This window comes from Cryptomeria japonica, chromosome 5 (assembly GCF_030272615.1).
Source record: "Cryptomeria japonica chromosome 5, Sugi_1.0, whole genome shotgun sequence".
NCBI lineage: Eukaryota > Viridiplantae > Streptophyta > Pinopsida > Cupressales > Cupressaceae > Cryptomeria > Cryptomeria japonica.
The window spans coordinates 484140544-484163733 of record NC_081409.1 but is presented as its reverse complement, the minus strand read 5'-3'; the positions used below and the strand labels follow the sequence as shown (position 1 = coordinate 484163733).

Sequence of the window (23190 nt, the reverse complement as noted above, 5' to 3'; positions counted from 1 at the left end):
TCCACAACCAATTAAGTATAGCAAATGAGCATTCACAACCAAACCACAAAGAAATATACATAAAGAATTAATAGAATTGGAAACAGAATATTTGGCACTTCAACTATATAGCACTAAGTCTCGTCGAGTATTCCTGCCAACGGACTTCAAATTCGTCGAGGCAATTCGTCCAGTAATCTTCTATGGCCGCTTTGCTTCTGTAGTGCCTGCCATAAGCCTTCTTCCCTAATCCAGCAGGGTTGAAGCATTTCTTGGGGAGGTGTTGTAGGCAATATGATGCTAGCTCGTCGAAGGATTCCTCGGCATGCACAGAGTTTTTGAAGCACACATCATTGTTCCCTGTGACCATTGGGAATGTTAATCCCGATCTCCTCTTCTCTCCGAGTATGTATCCAGCTGGGTGCGCCTGTCTAGCAACCTCTAAGAGGATAATTCTTCCAATGGATAGCGTGGCAGTTTGAATGGAGGCCCCTCAAAGCCTGAAATTTCGATATAGGAGAAACAAGGGAACTGAATGAACCATGCTCCATACTTCCATATCAGCGCAGTGGCTTGCTGCGACAAATGTATGTGCAGGCCTCCTTGCATCATTCAGATCATGCGCATTGTGAATGCATCGTTCACGCGCTCGTATTGGCCTATGACATAGGCAATGTTGTTCCTTTCCCTTTGTGTTATATTATAATAATGTAGCTGGGGATAACAATCATAGACCTTCATTTGATTTGGTCCATTCCCAATTTCTCCTGTTCAGATCAACCCTGGTTGCTGCTGATGTCTAGCAAACATATAAACCAAGTAGGAGGTCATGGTGAAGTACTTTTTCTCTGCAAGTTGAACTAGCTGCATATGGAGATTGTCACTTATAAGTTGGGCCTGGTCGATTTTAATGTTCCCGTGGAAGACTTTCTCTATATAGAAGAACATCCACTCTTCAAACCAGTTGGCGTGGGGGAGTCCCATGACTCTGCTCAACAATGTGATCATGTCACCGTATTCTTCAAAAAAATCACTCCTAAATGTCTTCTTCCTGATCCTGGTGCTCAGAGATCTTCTCACCTTAAACCATGACCCATTTATCATTCCCCTGCACTTGTTGGGATTAATGTCAAAAGCCGTCTGGGCATCATCCATGGTTATTGTGACGGCATTCTCTAGAAGCGGGATATCAAATGCCTCCCCTATGACCTCTGGAGTAAAATTGGCCATCACCACTCCATTTGCAACCACCACTCTGCCTTCCGGCCTGTAATGTTTTGCGGCCTCAACCACAAGCTCGTAGTTTTGAACTGTCGGTGGGAAGCCTGCAACTTGTGCAATTCCGCTTTCTACCATCTGCTTCGGCCTACCCTGTGCGTTAGGAGCAAACATCCTATCCCTGAAGTTTTGAATGTCTACATGCCCAATGTCTATATCACCTACGTTTTCCCAATTACTCAGGACTCTGGACTCCTTTACCACCCTTGATATTGATACTTCATTTTGTCAAGCTTACGGGGAATATCTGTCTTGGATGTTGGGAATACCCCTGGTGCATCAAGTGCCTTGGAAGATTCTGCCCCTTGATTAGGCATCTACCTTGCACACCCAGACGCGGATTACGAGACAATTTTGATGTGAAAAACACGGGTTAGCAGTGCTAGAAGACAACGTCGGCACTAAAAAATGTTAAAACAGCGAGAATCAAAATTTGCAAGTACGTTAAAACATGCTGTTGGAACAATTCGGAATCTGTGGAAGGAGATGAAATGCATTTGGATTTTGGAGATTTTCAGTTGCCTGTTGGTTTTGAGCAAGTTTAAAATATCGTTGCTCCCTGTTTTGGTACTGCTGTGAGAATTGCAAACGCTTTCTATTTTAAGTGTGCTTTGTTTTCAGAGCTGTTTGCATTGTTGTCTGCGATGATGATGAGAGTTTCGATGTTGATAAGTATTTGTAAATGGCGGTTTTGTGCTTGCAGTTTAGACCAAAATCCCTAAAATTTTGCCTAAGTTTCAAATATTGGTTGGAGGTCAAATTTGACAGTTAATGGCCTGGGGTTAAGTTTAAGATTTACCTGAATTTATTTTGTACATCACCTGGTTCTCAACATTCATATTTACCAAATGTAAAATTTTGGCCATTTGAAAGGCAGGTTTTGAACTTACCTGGCACCCGACTAAAGAGGTTTGTTAACCGCACACCCCGAATGAACTTGACACCTTGAGAGTCAAACCATAAGTTGTGAATAAGTCTCTGGGCTGCATTGTCCCTCTTTAACCCTAAACGTTTCTCCTCTGATCTATAACAACTTGCCCTCTTCGCAAGGAGAAATTCGGGCTCTTAGGGTAAATCGCGCAATCTGGCTTGGACTTTCCTCTCAACACTGCAAATTCTGGTTGTTTAAATGAGAATGGGAAAACTCTGGACACAAAACAGTGGTTTTGCCTTAACCGTTGACCTTTTCACATGCCCCTCCTTTGCGATTTTTTCTCTTTAAACGCCTAACTTCTTCCTTAAATGCGATGCTGTGTTTGGTCTGAGTTTTGCAAAGTGGGTGAAAGCACCAAATCTTTTGTTCTCTTCTTGCATAATTTGATAAAGGGCCGAGTTTTCTTTGAATGCCTCTTGGCTAGGTGAAATTTTGGGCTTCTTGAATAAATTGAGCGAACCCTTACCTCATGCGATATTTTTTTTGTGCAAATCACCGAACTTCCTATTTATATGCCCATTTGTCTGAGAAGAACTTCAGCGTTTTTTGCAAGAATACGCCATTTTTACTAGACCCCTTTCTAACCTCTCCTTTTGTGATGCAAACTTCAGGCTTTTTAACTTATTTGTGCGATTTTTCTTTTAATCGTCTAAGTTTTGGAATTTTAGGTCATTTGGCCTTTTTGCAAGATTTTATTTTTAAGTGCTTTACCTTCACTTTAGCAACTTCGGACGAATTGGGTTTTAATGAAGAATGCGATGATGTTTGATGAATTTCCATGGCTCATACTTTTTGCATCTTATCGATTATAAGTTTCAGTGTAAAGTTAGCCTAAGCCATTTATATGGATTCTTAAAATCAATCATTAAATGTGCATTGTTCGTTATGATGGTGTTCATTGTGATATGAAAATTCTTTGCATAACCCTTGGAAGATTGCACCAGTTCTTGTAGAGTTGTAGTTGATCTTGGCGAAGTAGAACTTGGTTTATTTGGAATTCGTCCACTAGAGCACTATCAATTGACATCATTGTCCTTAGGAGTAGGTTTAGATCCTTCTAACCCTTTCCCCTTTAATTTCAGTTCATTTCAGCTATGTCCATTCGAAAAATAAGTTTCACGAGATTGCAATATCTGATGAAGTTCCAACCAACATTGCAGCAGATGTGAAAAACGATTCAAACGTAAGTCTCTTTGTGTTACTATCATATCACAATGACCATTGAGCTTCTCCACACGTCAGGGACTGACAGAGAAGAACCCTGGAGTCACATGTATGATCTTTAGCAATTTTACCATGCATGGGATTTCGCTCAAGAGAGGATAAGATAACTTGGTATTTTATTCTATGTTGGTGTAGTCATAAAACACCCATCAACAAAACAGGTACTATATATATATATATATTTGAGAACTCTACGAGTGCTCTCTAGAACTTGCCAAACTCGCAAGTCCTATCTCTAGACGAGTCGAATCGTCGCAGACTCACGAGTCGAGTCCTAGGGAGTACTCGTCTGAGTCTCGCCCTCAGACTCTCTGAGTCCCAAACTCAAACTCCCAAGTTCTACGCATAGACTCTCGAGTCTATTTGGGTGTGTTAAAATAGAAAAAAGTGAGTCTTTTTCTTCATATTTTGGCTCAAACTCGTCCATTTCAGGTCTGAACAGCAAAATAACAAAGGAAAGAGCTAAGTTACCGGTTCAGGATCGGATTCAGGTTCGGATTCGGGTACGGATTCGCAGATTTGGCAAAAAAATAAAATTCTTGGGTACAGGTACGGGTTCGTCCGTACACACACATATATATATGTATATTATATATACATATGTTATATATTATATATATGTTCAAACATCAAAATTATAAATATATATGTTCACAGTTCAAACTTCAAACTACAAATATGAAACATACAATGATACATAAATGATAACAGATAAATCATAAATCCATAATTGCCAATGCCAATAAATCTTCTGATATTCATATATCGTAAATGTAATATATTCATAATTTGCAAAAAACATAATATTCAAGTTTCAAGTTTCAACTAATTCAAGTTTCAAAATGTGAAAATGTCATGACACAATAAAGTATAAAGTTAAACATTCAAATTACAAGCCATCTATGGGATTTAAATTCCATATTCATCTTCATCTGAAGCATCCAACACAAGCCCAAGGTCATCAATTAAAAAAACTGTTTTTTATTTGTTTTCTGATCCGTGGGCCCCATTTTTGGGAACCCACTGGCTTGGGTTCACCTGGGTCCTCCTAGGTTCGACCTGGGTCCCACCCGGGTCCTTCCCAACCGCCTAGGCAGGACCTGGGTGGGACCCAGGTCGAACCAGGCTCGGACCAGGACCGGGCATGAACCAGGACCAAGACCTGGGCATTTTATGCAAGAACCGGTATCTGAGGGAAAGAGCAAAGAAGACAAGCATTTGGGCAAAAATGAAAAGGCATTGGATAAAAACAAATAGGAAAACAATTAAAAAGTCATAAATTTTGCCCTATAAATGCATTTTTTTCATTTCTACTTTATCTTTTCAATCATCCAAAAAAAAAAATCCATGGCATAGCCCACAAACCACCAATCCAGCCCACGAGGGAACAAAACATTCCCCTAGACCCCTTCTACCATTGGGTTTTTTCGACATCTAACACCTTGTGCAACTTATCATTGCTGTCCCTCAAACCCATCAAGGTCTCCACTCCCAAACCCCCACTAGTTATTGGAATTACACAAATGAGGTTAAAGTTGTCAACTAATTTCTGTTTTTGTGTGTGTAATTCTACGATTTTTTGTTTGTCGAGTTCACACCAAGTTCAAAGTCCAATTCAAAATTTTGGGTTGTCGAGTCGAATTCGAGTCCAAATTTCCAGACACATGTATATATGTGTGTGTGTGTGTATACATATATATATGTGTGTGTGTGTGTGTGTGTGTGTGTGTGTGTGTGTGTGTGTGTGTCTATATTACTATATATATATATATATATATATATATATATATATATCTTATTTGTGGGTTCTTGATGGGAGGGTTGGGGTAAAAAATATCCCAAATCTCCAAAAGATGACCCTCCAAAAATTTTCTCAACCTTGTACCACTTTTGGTTTTGAATATGATTAAAGTTTGTTTTAGACCAATCACAAAATAGCACAATAGTTTCATGACTCAATGTGGTTGAGTAAATGGGGAGTTAGTTGGCATGAATGCACAATTGTGGCAAAGGAAATGCTAAACAAAAGAGAAAACACTTGGACGAAACAAAATGTCAAGAATTTGAGTAGATGGGGAATTAATTTACATGAATGCCCAAATGTAGATGCTAAAATCAAAAAGTATGTCAGAGAGAAAGTCAAAGTGACGTTGTGGTCAAAACAACTTGCGTGAAAAAGGGAATACTACATCAAGCATTTCTATCCCACATGAGGACATCAACAAAACCACTACATAGAGGTAGATATAAAATGGAAATCAAAAATGCTAATAGCTCAATTAAGAACTAGCTTGCACCATCTTAGGTACAAGACTGGGAGGTCGAAAATTGTAATGTCCCCTTCTTAGCAGTAACCAGTTCAGTTGACCATTAGCCTATTTCGCAGACCCGTAGGCTAGTCGGACGCAGAAATTAAGGTTTCCTATTTTCTAGGAGGATTCCTTGGTGTTTTCAAGGGTGTATATGTGGAAGTTTGTCAATTTGGATTTTGGATTCCTTCTGGGTTTTTGGAGAACTTCAGGATGGTTTGACATGCATCTGCATCAGGTGACTTTTTCCAAACTTACTATTTTTAGTAAGTTCGATAACTACTCAGAATGTGCTAAAAATCACTTTGGAAACACTTACTATTTTTAGTAGTATGCTATTTATAGTAAGCACTATTTTTAGCAGTGCAATTTTTGGCAGGGGTTCTACAGCTCAGCTCTGTGGCTATTTCTAGCAGTATTATTTTTGGCAGGATCCTGTGTTCGAACTCAGATGACTATTTTCGTCAATGCAGTTCAACACCTTGGCCTTAGCTCATTTTTTTTGGCAGTATTCAGTATTTGGAAGTTGAAGTATTTTTTAATACTTTATAGTTTATTACTTTCCCCTTGGCCTAGGCATAACTTGGGTATGACAATAAGGGTTGTCGATGTAAGCCAATTAATTAGTAAATAAGGCTTTTTGTAATGCTTTAAAAGAAAACAATAGTATTAAGGATATCTACAGGGTAGTTAGTTGTCTGACGGTTGATAGCCTAACCAACCGCAAACTCTTTATATTGTAAACTTGTAGCACATTTGGGACACATTGGATTGGAGAGGAATATGATAGAGATCTGTGTTACACGAATATATCTTGGTATACTGTATTGTGTGTTGTCAGTTCCATGCTAATGTTTTATTATGCTCTGGTGTTATAAATTGTATCTTGATGTTCGGCATACTACAACCTAATCCACCTAGACTACTAACAGTCGACTTGGTGCTCAAATTATTAATTTCACGCGTGGGACATTTCCATGGACCGGTACGTACAGCGAGAAGCAGAACTGAGCGCGGTCTCGGCTGGTACGGTACAGGCGGAACTCAACGTGAACTAGGCAGTACATGATCTCCTGGGTAGTCTTCCACGGTTATTGGCACACGTACTGGTGGAACGTGAAGAGGAACGAGAGAACATACGAAGGGAGCAACGTAGGCAACAAGTGCTTCAACAGTATAGAGAAAGGAACCGAAGGGAAGAAGAAGAGAGGGATTCCACACAGCGACGAAACCACCGAAGTTCCAATAATTAATGCCAAATACACTCAACAAAGATCGAAGCCGACAACCCTCGAAGGAAGCAGAAGGGAGCCACGAAGACATATTGAGGAGATCCCTGCGCATCTAGGAGCAACTCGAGAGGCGCCTGAAACTCTACCGGATAGTTGAAGAAAGAGGGAACCTAGCGGAAGGTTCTCAGCAACATACACAAGCGTGGGACAGGAGTCACGACAGCCCATAGACAATAGAAAGTAGTGAGAATTGGGAGCAAACAACCGCGCCAACCGAGCCATTCAACAATTCCCAGAGTAAACCGGAGAGTACGAGAAAGATGGCACATAACTCTGAAAAACAGAAACTTCCCAAATTTAATGGAATAGGATCAGAGGACCCCGCTCGCCACTGTAAAACCTGTGTCACCATTTGGCAAGCCAATGGCGAGGATGATGAGAATAACTGGCTGAAAGCATTTACGGCCACCCTCCGTGGAATTGCCAATGACTGGTACACGGACCTGCCCACCACTTCAAAGGATACCTGGAAAAAACTTGCTAAGGCGTTTGAGGAGTTTCGGCTACTTCGGGACGATGACGAGATAGTCGCAGAAATATACAACACCAAACAGGGCAAGAGTGAGATGGTAAGGTCCTACTACCGCAGACTAAAAGAGTTGATTGGAAAAATGGACAATATGCCAGCCGATGGGTTGAAGAAGCGATGGTTCATCGAGGGATTGCAACCATCCCTACGGAAAAAGATGAAGGTAGTACCTCCATCTACCTTCATAGACGCGTACAATAGAGCCATGGACATTGAAAGCGAGAACAAGACATCAAAGGGCAAGAAGCGCACAAGTGATGAAGATAGTAGTGATCAGGAAAGCGAGGAGGAGTCCCCGACAATACAGGCACTCCAGAAAGATATGAGACGGATGATGCGAGAAATGCGAACGCAGAAGGAAGAAAGTAGGGAGGGCAGGGACCTCTGGTGCACAGAGTGCAAACTGGAGGGACACACAAAAACCAACACCACCAACTACACCCTCCAAGAACACAAACTTAGACGCATCACCAGGTGGCTATAGGAGCAGCCGGAGGGGGAGTAACAACAACAGCAATAATAATACCACACAGGGACGCATCCAATATGATGCAAAAGGCAGACCAATGATACAATGTCGATGATGTAACGAATGGGGCCATTTTGCACGCGACTGCCAGACTGGGGTTGGACAAGGAGGAGGGCTACTCTGCAAATGGTGGGGGTCGGGCAATCACGAAGATGCGGAATGTCCAAGACAGAAAGGCGTGAACATGCTGGAGGTAGTACGGTCGGAACCAGAAGTACTGGCCATTACCCGATCTCATACAAGGAAACTAGCGTACCCTGAACCAGGCACAGAAAAGGAAAGACTGAAAGAGGCACAAAAGGAAGTAGAAAGGGAAATGAGTGAGGGACGGCGGAGGACAGTACCCCACAAAACCACGAGCACCATACGAGCGGACTCCGAAGCTACCATAATGAAACAGCTGCTACAAACCACCGTGCCGGTCCATGTAGCGGATCTGTTGCAGACACTACCGCAACTACGGATAGCTATAAACCAAGTGGAGGAGACCAGAAAGGAGGAAAAGACACAGGGCCACAGAGAGGAAATGGAAGGAAGGAACCACTCAAAGGAGACCACTGACCCTATGTTGATGACAGTAGGGGTAGGTAGGACCCCAGCTGTAGTAGAAATGGAGATTCTCGGTTATAGAAATACTAACACCATAGTAGACGGTGGGTCTACGGTAAACACGCTACCCGAGGAGACTCTCTCAATCGAAAGTGAAGGGAAGAAATATATCATCGATCTAGGAAACCAAGCAATGAGTCAGGAAGTGGCTTCGGACTCTAGGTCCGAGAAAGGCTCACCGGGGGAGGATGGTGAGATGGAACCTGATGAAGGAGTCCTCCGCTTAGGGAATTGGTCAGAGGACGAGACAAGTTCTATCAATGGGTTATTCCACTGGCAAATGGAGGATTATGAAATCTTCCACCCATGTAATGTGTTGGAGATCCTGGAGATCGAGGAAGACAATACTTACCCGCCACAATTTGTCGAATACCAGGAAGGGGAGGCCCGGGTAGATGGAGCCCCGGCCCACCAATTTGGAGAAAATGAGATTGTACAATATGTGGAACCAAAGGTACAACAAACCAACCTTGGAGAAGAAAAGGACCCAAAAGTAATACTAGTGGGGGATGATTGGGACCCCGTACTAAAGGCAGCAGCATTTAAAATATTTCTCGAATACAAAGATGTGTTCGCATGGACATATAAGGATTTCAAAGGAGTGCCTCCAGAACTATGCATACATCGCATACCATTAATACCAGGGGCTAGGCCAGTAAGGAAACGCCCTTACCACATGAACAAAAATTACGCGGCAAAGGTGCAAGAGGAAATAGAAAAGATGTTAGAAGCCGGAATCATATTCCGAGTGCAAACTAGCGAATGGGTCTCACCTATTGTCATTTCCCTCAAGAAAGAGGGGAATCAAATCCGCATCTGCGTAGACTTCAGATGTTTGAATGCTGTAACCATGAAAGATCCATTTCCCATACCTTTTACTGATAGTATACTGGAAGAAGTGGCAGGGCACGAAATCTATTCCTTCATGGATGGCTTTTCAGGCTACAACTAGATCAGCATAGCAGAAGAAGACAGGTTGAAAACCACATTCATTGTAGAGGATGGAGTTTACGCGTATAACCGGATGCCATTCAGATTATGCAACGCCCTAGCCACATTCTAGAGGATCATACTGCATATCTTCGACAAGATGGTGACTGGAAATTTTAAAGCATTTCTGGACGATTGGTCAGTATACAGCGAGAAGAAAAACCACTTGCAAATACTGGGGGAGTGCATGGAAAGGTGTCGGCAAGCACGACTTGCCCTCAATCCAAAGAAATGTAGGTTCCTCGTTCCACAAGGTAGGTTACTTGGCCATATAGTCTGCAAAGCAGCATTGAAGACGGACCCTGATAAGATAAGAGTCATCATGGAAATGGAAAACCCAATGGATGTTACAGGAGTAAAATCTTTCCTGGGCCATGTAGGGTACTATCGGCGGTTTATTAAGGGATTTGCTGAGGTCTCCCTCCCACTGGAAAAACTCACAAGGAAGGGGGAGCCATTCGTATGGCACCAAGAGCAAGAAGAGGCCTTTGGGGAACTCAAATCCAAACTCGTAAGTGCACCTATCCTGATATACCCAAATTGGGATAATAAATTTCATGTACATGTGGATGCCTCCAACTTTGCCATCGGCACCACCTTAGCACAGGCAGGAGCCACAGGCCTAGATCACCCTATATACTTTGCCAGCCGCCTACTGTCGAAAGCAGAAAGAAACTATAGTACCACAGAACGAGAGGCCTTGGGGATGGTATATGCAGTGCAAAAATTCCGTCATTACCTTCTGGCCACGCCCTTTACCTTCTTCGTAGATCACCAGGCACTCATGTATCTGGTCAACAAACCGGTCATCCAAGGAAGAGTAAGTCGATGGCTGATCTTACTGCAGGAATTTACTTTCAACATTGTGGTGTGACTAGGAAAGAGCCATGTAATGGCTGATCATCTGTCAAGAATAAAATCAGGGGAGAAGGGGGGGTGAATGAGGATTTTCCGGATGGCCACTTGTTCCAAATAGTAGTCTTACCATCTTGGTATGAGAAGCTCGGACAATACCTCGCCAGCGCAACGTTCCCGAAGGAGATGCCCCCAAGTGAAAGAAGGAAGCTGGCACTAAAAAGCACAACATTTCAACTGATGCACGGCCTTTTGTATAAAATGGGCCCTGATGGGGTACTACGAAGGTGTGTCTTAGAGGAAGAAATTCCGGGGGTTCTTAGGGAATCACATGAAGGGCTAGCGAGAGGGCATATGGGCCCAGATGCTACCGCAAGGAAAATATTACTAGCAGGGTTGTGGTGGCCTACACTTTATGAAGATGCACGAGAATGGGTGTCAAGTTGTGATACTTGCCAAAGGGCGGGTAAGCCACTCAAACGAGACTTTATGCCTCTTTTTCCATCCCAACCACAAGAGTTGTTTGAGAGATGGGGGCTAGATTTTGTAGGGCCACTCAAGATAAGCAAAGCACACAGATGTCAGTAAATAGTCGTGGCTACAGAATACCTTACAAAATGGGTCGAGGCTAGAGCTCTTCTAGACAATACGGCACTCAGTACCGCTAAGTTCCTATATGAACAAATCGTAACTCGGTTTGGAATACCGATACAGGTCACCAGTGATAGAGGCATACATTTTGTGAATCAGGTGATACGCACTATGACAATAGAATTCAGAATTTTTCACACGCTGTCAAGTCCGTACTACCCAAGGGCGAACGGCCAAGCAGAGTCAACAAACAAAGTATTGGTGTCCATTCTATACAAGACTTGTGGAGTAGAACAAGAGGACTGGGAGGAAAGGTTAGGTGCGGTGTTGTGGGCCTACTGTACTTCTTACAAAGCCACTACTGGGCATACCCCATTCCAACTCATGTATGGACAGGAAGCTGTGATGCTAGTAGAGTACACTGTACCGAGTTTGAGAATAGCGGTCCAGAACCGGTTGGGGGACGAGGAGAGTTTAAGGGAGCGGTTGAATACATTACTTCAGATGGAGGAACATAAGACAGTAGCACAACGGGCCACAGAAGTAGCCTAAAGAAGAAGGAAGTTCTGGCATGACAAACACTTGAGAGAGATGAAATTTGCACTAGGACAATTGGTACTCAAATACAATGGCCGGAATGAACTCCCACTTGGGAAGTTTAGGGTACGCTGGATAGGGCCCTACAAAATAGAGAGAGTAGGGGCAAACGGAGCTATCAAATTATCTACCATAGATGGCAGCCCAATCAAAGACCCAGTAAATGGGTCAAAACTTAAAATCTACCAAAAGAGAGAAACTATCCAGGAGAGAGAAACGGTTGCCACGAATATGTTGGGGTATGACTGGATTGGAACCAAGGCAGATGGTCCTAAGGCACGAAAGTTAGAAGTAGGGGTTCAGAGAAATTGGAAAAACAAGAAAAGCTTAGAAAAAAAGAGAACGCAAATCAAAACATTATCCATGAAAAGAGGTCATAAAAAGACAATAAAGGCCAGAAAGAATAAAATTAATTTTTTATTATTATGGGAACAACAAAATAAAGAAGGAACACGGGCAAAAAGGCACATAACTTTTTGCAACGACAATGCAAGGAAAGTTCCGAGGGGAAACCCCGCGGAAGCCAAAGGGAGTGCACAGGGCGTACACACCACCGTACGCACAACCGAAGGAAGGAATGGAAGGAGAACGCAGGCAAGGTGGAGTGTGCGCGAAGCCGCGAAGTGCACACGCGACGTACGCGACGGAGTGAGGGAGAGCATTGGCGTGGAGCAAGGACGCAGTGGCACGAAGGTACGCGGTGGCACACAGAGCAGCAACGCGAAGGGGGGGGAGGCAGCGACACGAAGGCATGCAGGGGTACGCGGGCAGGCGCACACACAGCCACCCACGTACGCAACACCCAGCCGGTGGAGGCGTACGCAACCACCAGCAAACACGTACGTAGCACCTAGCAGGTGGAGGCATACGCAACCACCATTGCGCGCAACACCCAGCCGAAGGTGTGGCATACGCAGCTCCCAACGTCTATAGCCCTCGGCAACCACGGCGTACGCCTTAGGCGCCGTGTGGCATTTCAATGCGGCGACCTCCGAGACCACGACAGCATAGGCAAATCACAGCATATGCGGTACCTAACGTACGCAACACCACAGCCACGGAGTACACATTCACGGCCCTCAGTTACAGCAGCATACCACAATAGTTGCACGGTGAAGGTAAAGCATACGCCAGTAAAGCACGAGATGGTGAAAGGGAGTCACAGCAACCCTAGAACGAGAAGTTATGACATAAATTACAAGGCCAGTACCTCTAACAAGCAACCAATGGCCATGCCAAGAACCGGCAAGAAAAGCCAGGAGAGGGCATCAGAACAGGTAAACATGGAGAATATCACGTTTGAAGTTCTTGGAAGTGAGTGCAGGAGGTGGTGGGAAAGCAATGAGGAGGACCACCCTCTAAAGAGTTCATTGAAGAAAGTAGAGGGTGATAAAATCATCTTTATGCCCATCTTCAATCTAAAAGAATTTGAGCCTATATTGCGCACGATGGTCCATGGATATGAGCAAGACAAGCATAGATCAGTAATTGACTATTTGGGACAGATGGTGGTCATTTCTTAAGCACCCAAGGAATTGAGCAAGGTTTTTGGGATTCCAAGTAACGGCGATTCAGCTATGAAACCATTAGCAAGAATGCCTACAGAAGAAAAGAAGCGGCTGCTAGAACACATTTGCGGTAATACACTCACAGAAGAGCAATGGGACAGTTTATGGCAGAATAGCAATAGATGGGGCCTGAAAAAATCTTACCTCACCTCACCAGAGTGGAGATGCATCATGGATATCCTGAAGAGTAAGCTAACAGCAGCAAGCCGAGCATCCGATGTTGCAATATGGATGCTACGCCTCATGTACGGACTAAGCAATGGCAAACTAGACAAATGGGGCCGAGTCCTTTCCAGCTGGCTAAAGGAAGCCATGCTCCTCAAACACAAAACCCTATATGTGCCCCATCACCTCATCGCCCTCTTCTTGGAAGCATTGAGAACCCAGGTGGCACTGGAAAATAGAGGAGGTTTTGTGGCCTCAAGTCGGGTGGAGCCCTACAAGCCAGCCATGTATTATTGGCTACATTTGGACACTTTTACAGTGGTAGCCACAGAGATGACACGGAGAAAGAAAGCAAGGCAAGAACAGGCAGGGAGCATGGAAGATGGAGGAGAAGAAGATAACAACTCTGATGAAGAGGTAGAGACGGGGGAAGAGGAAACATATATATCATCTTCATCGAAGGAAGACGAAGGGGAATTCCGTATGGAGCAAAGCCACACTATGCATGGATCAAAAGGTGATAAGGAGGATAGGACAGGGCCAGAAGTCCCAACATTGGAACCAATGGGCATGGAACAGGAAGGAGGGCACGTAGGAGGTCTGCGGCAGGTAGAGACAGAAAGCCATATGGGGGGCATACCAGCCGTACCCGAATGGGGAGTAAGGAAAAAGGTACTTTTCAAACCGGCACAGATTCCCACCACAGCACAATTGGTACCTGGGGTCGCAGGGACTCCATCCCAGTTAATAGACTTGAGGAGACACAGTGCAGGGGCCCACACTCTCCATATAAACACACCCAGGGGCGTGGAAGCCGCTAGGGCTGTCGCATTGGTAGTGGCACCGATAACCGATCCTCTCGCAACCATGGAGGTAGGCAATACAGAAGAAGAAATGCACTTGGAAGAGCCAGAAGGAGACAAAGGGGAGAGGATAGAGGAAGCAGACATGGAGACCGAAATAGATAGCCTGCTCGCCAGATTCCAGATGGACATAGAGGTTCCGCCACCTTCACCATCGCTGGGGCTTGACCAACAGGAGGAGAGCCTGAGGATTGAAGAAACTGGGAAACGGCACAGCACGTCCTCACCAGTAGAGGGGGTCGGAGAGTGGGAAGCTGCTGCTCAGCATTTTCTTTCGCAGTTTGAAGTAATGAGGACAGCCACAGAGAGGATGATAGATCATTCCCGAGGATCCGATGTGCCTGCTATAGTAAGAGCAATGGAAGCACTACTGGCATTTATGACAAAAGGCTACGAGAAGGAGTTGTCGAAGAAAATAAGGAACCAAGGGTGGCCCGACACAGAAACTCTGGAGATGGTAGCACACTGGGAAATACCACAGATCCTTAGTGGGCATATAGGAGGTAATCAGGAAGAAATGGGAGCCCTCACTTCCATGGAACGGACCTTCCTTACTACATTCTTACAGCTCTAGGGGATGACCTGGAAAGCGAGCAAAATGGAAGGAGACCACACCTTATCCCTACAGCGAGAGAGGGAGCTGAAAAAAAGGATCAATGCTCTAGAGCAAGAAGTGGCTCAAGAGAGAACCACGTGGCTGGAAAGGGAACGGGAGTTGGCTGCCTCTGAGAGAGACCGAATGGACGCACTAGGGCTTCTGAAAGTAACTCGGGAGAAACAACTCATTGCGGAAAGAGATCTAAAGATCCTCCGAGAGCGGGCCACTACAGGAACAGGGACATCCTCTTGTCCCTCTAGGTAGATAGTTTTTGTTGTTCTTCTGTTGTTTTGTGTTCGTCTGGAAGACGACAAGTTTTGGGGGGGGGATGATGTAAGCCAGTTAATTAGTAAATAAGGCTTTTTGTAATGCTTTAAAAGAAAACAATAGTATTAAGGGTATCTACGGGGTAGTTAGTTGTCTGACGGTTGATAGCCTAACCAACCGCAAACTCTTTATATTGTAAACTTGTAGCACATTTGGGACACATTGGATTGGAGAGGAATATGATAGAGATCTGTGTTACACGAATATATCTTGGTATACTGTATTGTGTGTTGTTGGTTCCATGCTAATGTTTTATTATGCTCTGGTGTTATAAATTGTATCTTGATGTTCGGCATACTACAACCTAATCCACTTAGACTACTAACAGTCGACTTGGTGCTCAAATTATTAATTTCTTAATGTTGGGTTGGAAGTCTCTTTTGAGGTATTTTCTCATTAAAAATTATATCTTAGCATTGACTTAATATTTGTCTATGTGGGGCGGCCACTAAAGGGAGAAAATACTTTGGTTGCTAAATGAAATATTATTATCCCTTGGGTGATTTGTGGAGGAGGTGAAATGAATACAAATTAAAGGAGATTTGAATGTGGATGTTTAATCCCATATTGGAGGGAAAGGAAGTTCGACTTGGGGAGAAAGTTATAAATATGCACCTTGGCTCTCTTTTTTGGGTATCCATGAATATTATAACTAAGTATTGCCGAAATGTTGTTGTAATGCTTCGAGGAATGCTTACCTCCTAGACTATATGTTTAGCTTCACGCTTGAAAGATAGCGACTAGTTGAGATTTAGGACTGTTTTTCACTCAGAAGAATGGATGAAATCATTGCAAGTGTGTTTGAGTTTTTTTCGTATTTGGAGTGTTGTGTGTGTTCCAGGCTGCTGGTTTTGGTGTGGCTATAGCTTATTTTCATTCATATCTCTCCGCCTGTGCATTCGTTCATTCAGGTTAGTGGCTCATTATTTCCCTGTGCTCTAGGCAATTTTTCATGTAAGTTTACAATGCTTAATTTGGAGTCTCCATTTTATTATTGCAAATTGTACTTCTTCCCCAGCCATACTATGTTGGTGTCATCTTGGAATGCGTGCCAAAATTGTTTGGGTGGGTTTGTTGCGATTTGTTGGTCTTAACATTATCGCCTACCTCATAGCTTTCGTATGCGATCAGTTTTGAGTCAATCCGTTGAGTATTAGTGGAGTTGTGAGCATTTTGATGTGGTTTGAAGTCGCTGATCTGAGTTTCCAGCTTGCTCTTATTGTATTTAAGATTCTGAAAATTGTAGTGTGGAGTGTGTTTTTGGTATGGTTGGTCTGTGTCGGTTTTGGGAGTGCTTATATCATCATTTGCAGCGATGGATAGTGATGTTCTTAATCTAAAATCTTATGCTCTTTATTGTAAAGCTGATTAGTAGTACTAACAACGACTTCTTTGTGGATTGTAACATCAAACCCACTGAGGTTGGCTTTCCACCTTTCTTGGTTATTGTAATACTGTCCTCCCGCTGAATAAGCGGTTGAGTGGATTGTAATTTCATTTTCAGTCCTCCCACCGGATAAGTGGTCAAGTGATTGTTGCTCATTTTAGTTTCTTAGATTTTGTAATCTGGCTGGTTACACCACCAACTGTAGTGGAAATCTCTATCTCCCACTGGATAAGCGAAAGGGGTTGTTGGCTTGTCGCCCAGTATTGTAATTTGCATTATAATTTCCAGTTGATTATTGTAGCTAATGATCCCCTTTTCACTGTATGCTCTCACCTTCCCGCACTGGGCTCTTGGTGATCAGAAAGTGGAAGGGTTACCTTTCAGAAGCAATTTGATTATCATTTCTCTAATCCTAACGAGTGCTTGTGATGTTGTAACTGGAAAAATTTGAAAAAAATTAAGGGGGTTATTTCAAAAATACCCAAAGAGGAATAGGCTGACAAGGTTTGCCTTCTTTGCACATCTAGGTCAGTGCAAACAGAATGACATCATGAATTGTTCGGCTTTTGAGGAAATTTTGGAGCAAATATACGGATATTCTAAAAGTTGAGTCTCTAAATACTTTGCTCGAGGAGTAACAAATTGTAAAGATGGAAGATTACCTAGTCAAAATTCACAGAAAAAGAACCTTGATCCGCAAGGATTAACGGTCGCTCCATGTTTGCTTCTGGGTTTTGTGAGTTGGTTCTTTGGTGGTCATTGTGTTGTTTTTCAGCTTTGGGTCCCATAGACTGCCTTGTCTTGTTCTGATTGTCATTAAAAATCTTGATTCATTCATTCATTTCTCAACAAACTAGTTTTAGTGCAATATAACCTTCGAATTCACACAAGAAAGTTCGAGAACAAGTAACAAGTGCTTATTGAATTTGGACGAGATTAAACCCTAGAGTGATTGGAGCACACAAGATTAAGAACCCTTCTTGTTTAGAAAGGTTTAGATTTCTAATTTCAAGATGTTGGCTATGGAGGATATGGCAATAGTAGGAATGATTGGATTGGATGACATCGATGGTGTAGAGAAGGAACCATTGCCACCTAGTAGCAAGGTGGAGCCACAAGCACAAGCTTCTAGGTAAAACAAGGAGCTGCAACTGAATTCAAATACTATACCCTCTCCCCATTTTTTCACAAAACAAGAAAGAGGAAATTGAAAATATTGTAAATTGTAACTTTCCTCGATTAATAAAACAATCATCACAAATTCATTATAGTTATCAACTAGCTATTGTATCCACGTGATGATGTATTTTCTACTCTACTTGTATTCTAATATAATAGAAAACATTTCCCCAGTGTTTTAAAGACTCGTTTGATACATTTTATAACTGAATTTTGCATAAAATTTATGTTTTTAAAATAAATCTAAGCATTTATTTAAGTTACTGAGTCAGAATTTTTCATTCTGTTGAGTCCAAGTCAAGTCTGAGTATGCAAACTATGCATTTACCAATAAAGGATTTAACTTCAATTTTGAACTCCCCACATTTTTGCTAGGAGATTTTAAAACTCAAGAATGCAATGCATGTATGCTTTCAAATGGAATTTACTGAATTAGAATAAGATGAAGCTATAAGTTTTTTCCTACTAAAAAGATTTCCAGGTTTGACAAACACATGTATGGTTGATACTGTGCATAAATTTCTGTCAACTAAATATGAGTTTTCAGCCACAGCTTAGAAGATCTTGGTTAAGAGATTGAAACCAGCTGCTGCACCTGAGGCTACAATGTGTGGTCTTTTTAAAATTAAACTTAACATTGGAGGACTTCAAATATTACAAATTATTTTTTCATACACTGAGCATTACAATATTTTGGCATAATATTGAATGCGACTTTATTTTGTAAATTGGATTCTGAATGCATCATATAAAGCAAGTAGACCAACTTACACAAAGATGTAATAAGTGCATTAAATGTAGAAACTGTCGGAACAAATCTTGCTCTCTTTATTTCTTCATATAGCTCCAGTGCCTTCTGCCAATTTTTCGCCTGCAAAAACAAAATTTGGAACCTTGAATGGGCAACACTAACACAAGACAGATGCTCCACTTAAACAACTACAATCTTGCACTTCTTCATCATTACAACAATCAGAGAAGCATAAATATTTACATCTCATTTCTGTAAAGATTAAACTGTCAGTAGCAGATATCCAGATCTACCAATCAGACAAAATATCAAAACTTGCCAGCAAGAAACAGCCAACCATTATACAGTTTCAAAATAGTGGAGTATCAGTTATCTGGAGAATCGGAGATATAAATGGAAGCAATACTGAGCTTTAATTTAAAATACGTTTACATCAAATAAGTTCAATGTCAAAATTTTCGATATAGAAATAACCTTCATACTACGGAGTCTTGCACTATTTAGAAGGAAATGTAGCAGAATGCTCAACTAAGCCATGCTTGGGCAATCTAGAATAAACAATAAAAAATCTGTGTTGAGGAAACATGTGCTAGTTTGAGTTTGGATGGTATTTTCATGTACAGTCCATGACATAGTACCTTTTTATTATCAGGGAAGGCAGCTGGATTATTTTTAAGTCATGCAGTACAATCAAAAATAGCTAGCATTGAAGTTAAGCCAGCTTGGAGTGAGAAATGTGAGCCTTGAATTAAGTCCAATTCAGTAGAAAGGATAATGGACGATGCCCAATTCATAATAAATCATTGCTCTTGCATTTTTTCCTTTCTAACTTGAATATGCATGGATAAATGCCACTCACAAGCAGAGACCAACTCTGCAACAAATTAATGAGTAAAGATAATGGGCAGTACCAAATTTCATAATAAATTATCACTCTTGCATTTTCTCATTTCTTCCGTGCATATGCATGAATTTGGACTACTCATAGGCAGAGACCAACTCTACAACAGCTTCACTTCTCTTGGGAATTGCCCTGAGATGAATTAACGACCTCCAAATATCATAGAGAATACATTTGAACGACTCTGGCTGGTTAGAACAAGTCGGCAGGGATCTCCTGTTTCTTCACAATTGTTCTGCATGGTATGGACATTATACATTAGAACAAATCAGTTCAGTTGTCAAGCCAACAAGCTCAATAATAACAAAATCTTCCTTAGATTTTCTCAGTTTGCATGGGCCCAACCAGTATGTATCTCTATATGTTTTCAGACATTTGTTTTCTAATAGCACCCTGTAACCAACTCTGAAAGAAGCACAGGTGCAGCTCCACAAGAATTTAAATTCCTCCATGAAGATAAAGAGGGAAACCCTATGCCAACAAGGACACATCAGCTTAAGATCTTGGTCAGACCAACCTCCAGAAACTTTGTTACTATTATGGCAGCCAAGCAAACAACAATGCAGTTAAGTAAACTCCTCGGTAGCATGAGTGTCGTACAAAAGTAAACTCCTTGGTAGCATGAGTGTCGTACAAACTTCTTCCTTATCATATTGTTAAGCAAATATCATCCAAAAAAGCGAGGTATTTCATCAAACAATTATCATGAATTTTTTTTTACACTTCGTAATTTCTCCTTATAGGTCATTACCGATTTTTCCTCTTAAGAACTAATTTCACACTAATTGCACAGCTTTAAGAGTACTCGGATAAATCTAAATAAGCCTTTGTACACATGAACAAATTCTAAATAAGTAGCATATCCTCTTAGGGATGGGAATGCCTTTGGCAATATCAGTTTCCTCTCAAATGGGTCACCTTCTTGCATCTTCGAAGGGACAAGTCTATATGGTAGGGTACACAAACACTAAGATGGTTGTCTCTACTAATATCAATCTCTAAATAGAGAAAAAGTAGGCTTCTCTTAGAGAACAAACAACAACTACAATATAGAAATCTATATAGGTTATCATGACAGAAAAATTAATGACAGAAATCTATATAGGTTATTCAGTCTTGGCACACCAAGCCCAAAACACTCGACTCGGCAAAAAACTCCACAATTTAAAAACTTGCTTAAATTTCATTAGAAACACACTTTTTTGGCAAAATTCAATAAGAAGATGCATCCAATGACTCCATAAATGAGTGAAAACGTGTTTTCTATTATATTTGATTGATTTAAATGCAAATCAGGTACAAAATGGCATCTTCAAATGGAATGTTGATGGCTGATAGACTGAAACAAATGAAAAAGTAAACTGTTTTTGTAAAACCAAAAGTGAATACTACATTAAAACATTTTACATCTTCCTCTTCCCTAATCTAGTGAAAACTAGGGGAGAGGTAGAATTAGAGGGTCTAGTCCTTGGAGTCTATTGTGATAGACTGAAACAAATGACAAGTAAACTGCTTTTGCAAAACCAAATGTAAATACTACATTAAAGCATTTTACATCTTCCTTTTCCTTGATCTAGTGAGAACTAGGGGAGGCAGAATTACAGGGTCTAGTCCTTGGAATCTATTGTGGCTCCTCCGATGCGCTTGGCATGACAAACTGTGACTCCCACTCGACCTCCATCCCGGATGAAGATGCTAGTAGAGGTAGAATTAGAGGGTCTACTCCTTGGAGTCTATTGTGATAGACTGAAACAAAATGAAAAAGTAAACTGTTTTTCTAAAACCAAAAGAAAATACTACATTAAAACATTTTACATCTTCCTCTTCCTTGATCTAGTGAAAACTAGAGGAGGAAGAATTACAAGGTCTAGTCCTTGGAATCTATTGTGGCTCCTCTTCCGCGCTTGGCATGACAAGCCATGGCTCCCGCTCGACCTCCATCCCGGATGTAGATGCTAGTGGCAATGACTCCTCAGCATCATCAATGTCATCCAATTGCACCCACCTCCTCCAATGCCTGCCTCTCCAAATCATAGATCTCATCCTCAGTAAACAATGGAGTCTGCTCATCCCGCCTTGTCCAATCATTGTAAGGATCTATCTAATCCATATCAATTGGATCATATGATATTTCCTCTACCTTTCTTGTGCACAGTTGAAGATTGTATTGCACAAAGACAAGTTTGTTGAGGCAGTTTTTAGCTGATTTGTTCCTCTTCTTTATGTCGGTAACCTCAAATAAGCTCCAATTGCACTCACAATTGGATGCACTACAAGGTTGGCATAAGATGTGGAGGGAAAATATTTGGAGATTTGGGGTATCTCCACACAATATGTCCACCAAGACTCTACAAAATAAAATATTGAATTGTTAAAAAGCAAAGTTGAAACATATTTTATCAAATTATCAATAGTTGTAAACTTGGAAATTTGGAATTAGAAACTTGTAAGATGTGTGTGAAAGACTCCAAATTTTATACCTAGTGTTTGAGTGGTTCTTCCTCACTTAGCTAGCTTCAAAGAAAAGAGCCTACCCCTTGCTTCCCTGTAACTTTGCAATTCATTGACAATGAACTCTCTCACCTCAACCTAGGTGTCATCCTCTAAATGCGTAATGTCCCCTTTTTAGCAGACATGAGGTGATTGGTCGTTAGCCCTTTTTGCCATGGTACCGAGGGATAACCAGGGCCTTACAGGGATCATTGATGGATTTGGCGTAGGCCAATTTCAGTTGCAAGCCAATCGGAGGTGATTTGACAGGTTTTCCAGACACTTACTATTTATAGTAGGTCAATTTGGGCTCAGTGACTGGTAAATTTTGAAACAATTTTGGTTGACAATATTTTGGTGCATTTTATACCTCATCTGGATTGCAAATTTAATGGGCCATTAATTAACTGAGCAAAAAATTAAAAGTTCCTAAAGGTAAATTTAAATATTTAACTTTAGTGATTTATTCAATGTTGGGACCAGGCTTGCAAAACTCGGCGAGCCATTAGAAAACTCACGAGTAATCGCAATCCCTAATGGCGCGCGAGTTAATCGCGGAAATACTCGGTGCGATTTTTCCATATAGTCGCCGCGATTTTTTTGACAAATACTCGCCGTTAATTGCCAAAACCCGCCCGAAAACGCAGCACAAAACGCGAGAAAAATGCGACTTAAGTCGCAGGCAAAAAAAAAACTAAGTCTTTATTCCATTTCGCGCGACTCCGGAAGGCAAAAAACGCACGCAAAAAACGCCACGCGATTTCCAGTAGGGTTTACATTTGCACGCGCGACCAGATTTTTACTTGTTTATTCGTGATCTTTTTGTATTGTTTTATTTCGAATTCACAATCATTTTAAATTTTAATCGAATGACTCTGTATTACACAGTCTTAGTCATTTCAAATGACTGTGTATTACACAGTCGTCATTAGATTCATTACACAGTCATAGTCATTTGAAAATGACTATGTATTACACAGTCACAGTCATTTGAAAATGACTATGTATTACACAGTCACAGTCATTTCAAATGACTGTGTAATACACAATCATTAGTAATTACAGTCATTTCAAATGACTATGTATTACACAGTCACAGTTATTTTATTACACAGTCATTTCAAATGACAGTCACAGTTATTTTATTACACAATCATTTCAAATGACTGTGTAATACACAGTCACAGTCATTTTATTACACAGTCATTTCAAATGGCTGTGTAATACACAGTCACAGTCATTTGA

At 41.6% G+C, this 23190-nt stretch overlaps 1 protein-coding gene across 5 annotated transcripts in view; it reads right to left on the bottom strand.

Moving 5' to 3' along the window:
• The window catches only part of LOC131030760 (pentatricopeptide repeat-containing protein MRL1, chloroplastic), a 268461-nt gene that overhangs the window by 97471 nt on the left and 147800 nt on the right, over positions 1-23190 (bottom strand). For all 5 annotated transcript variants that reach the window (XM_059221492.1, XM_057961675.2, XM_057961676.2 and 2 more), the window contains one exon: positions 18575-18674. In XM_059221492.1, the coding sequence (XP_059077475.1) occupies positions 18575-18674 (100 nt within the window). The remainder of the gene's footprint in view (positions 1-18574; positions 18675-23190) is intronic.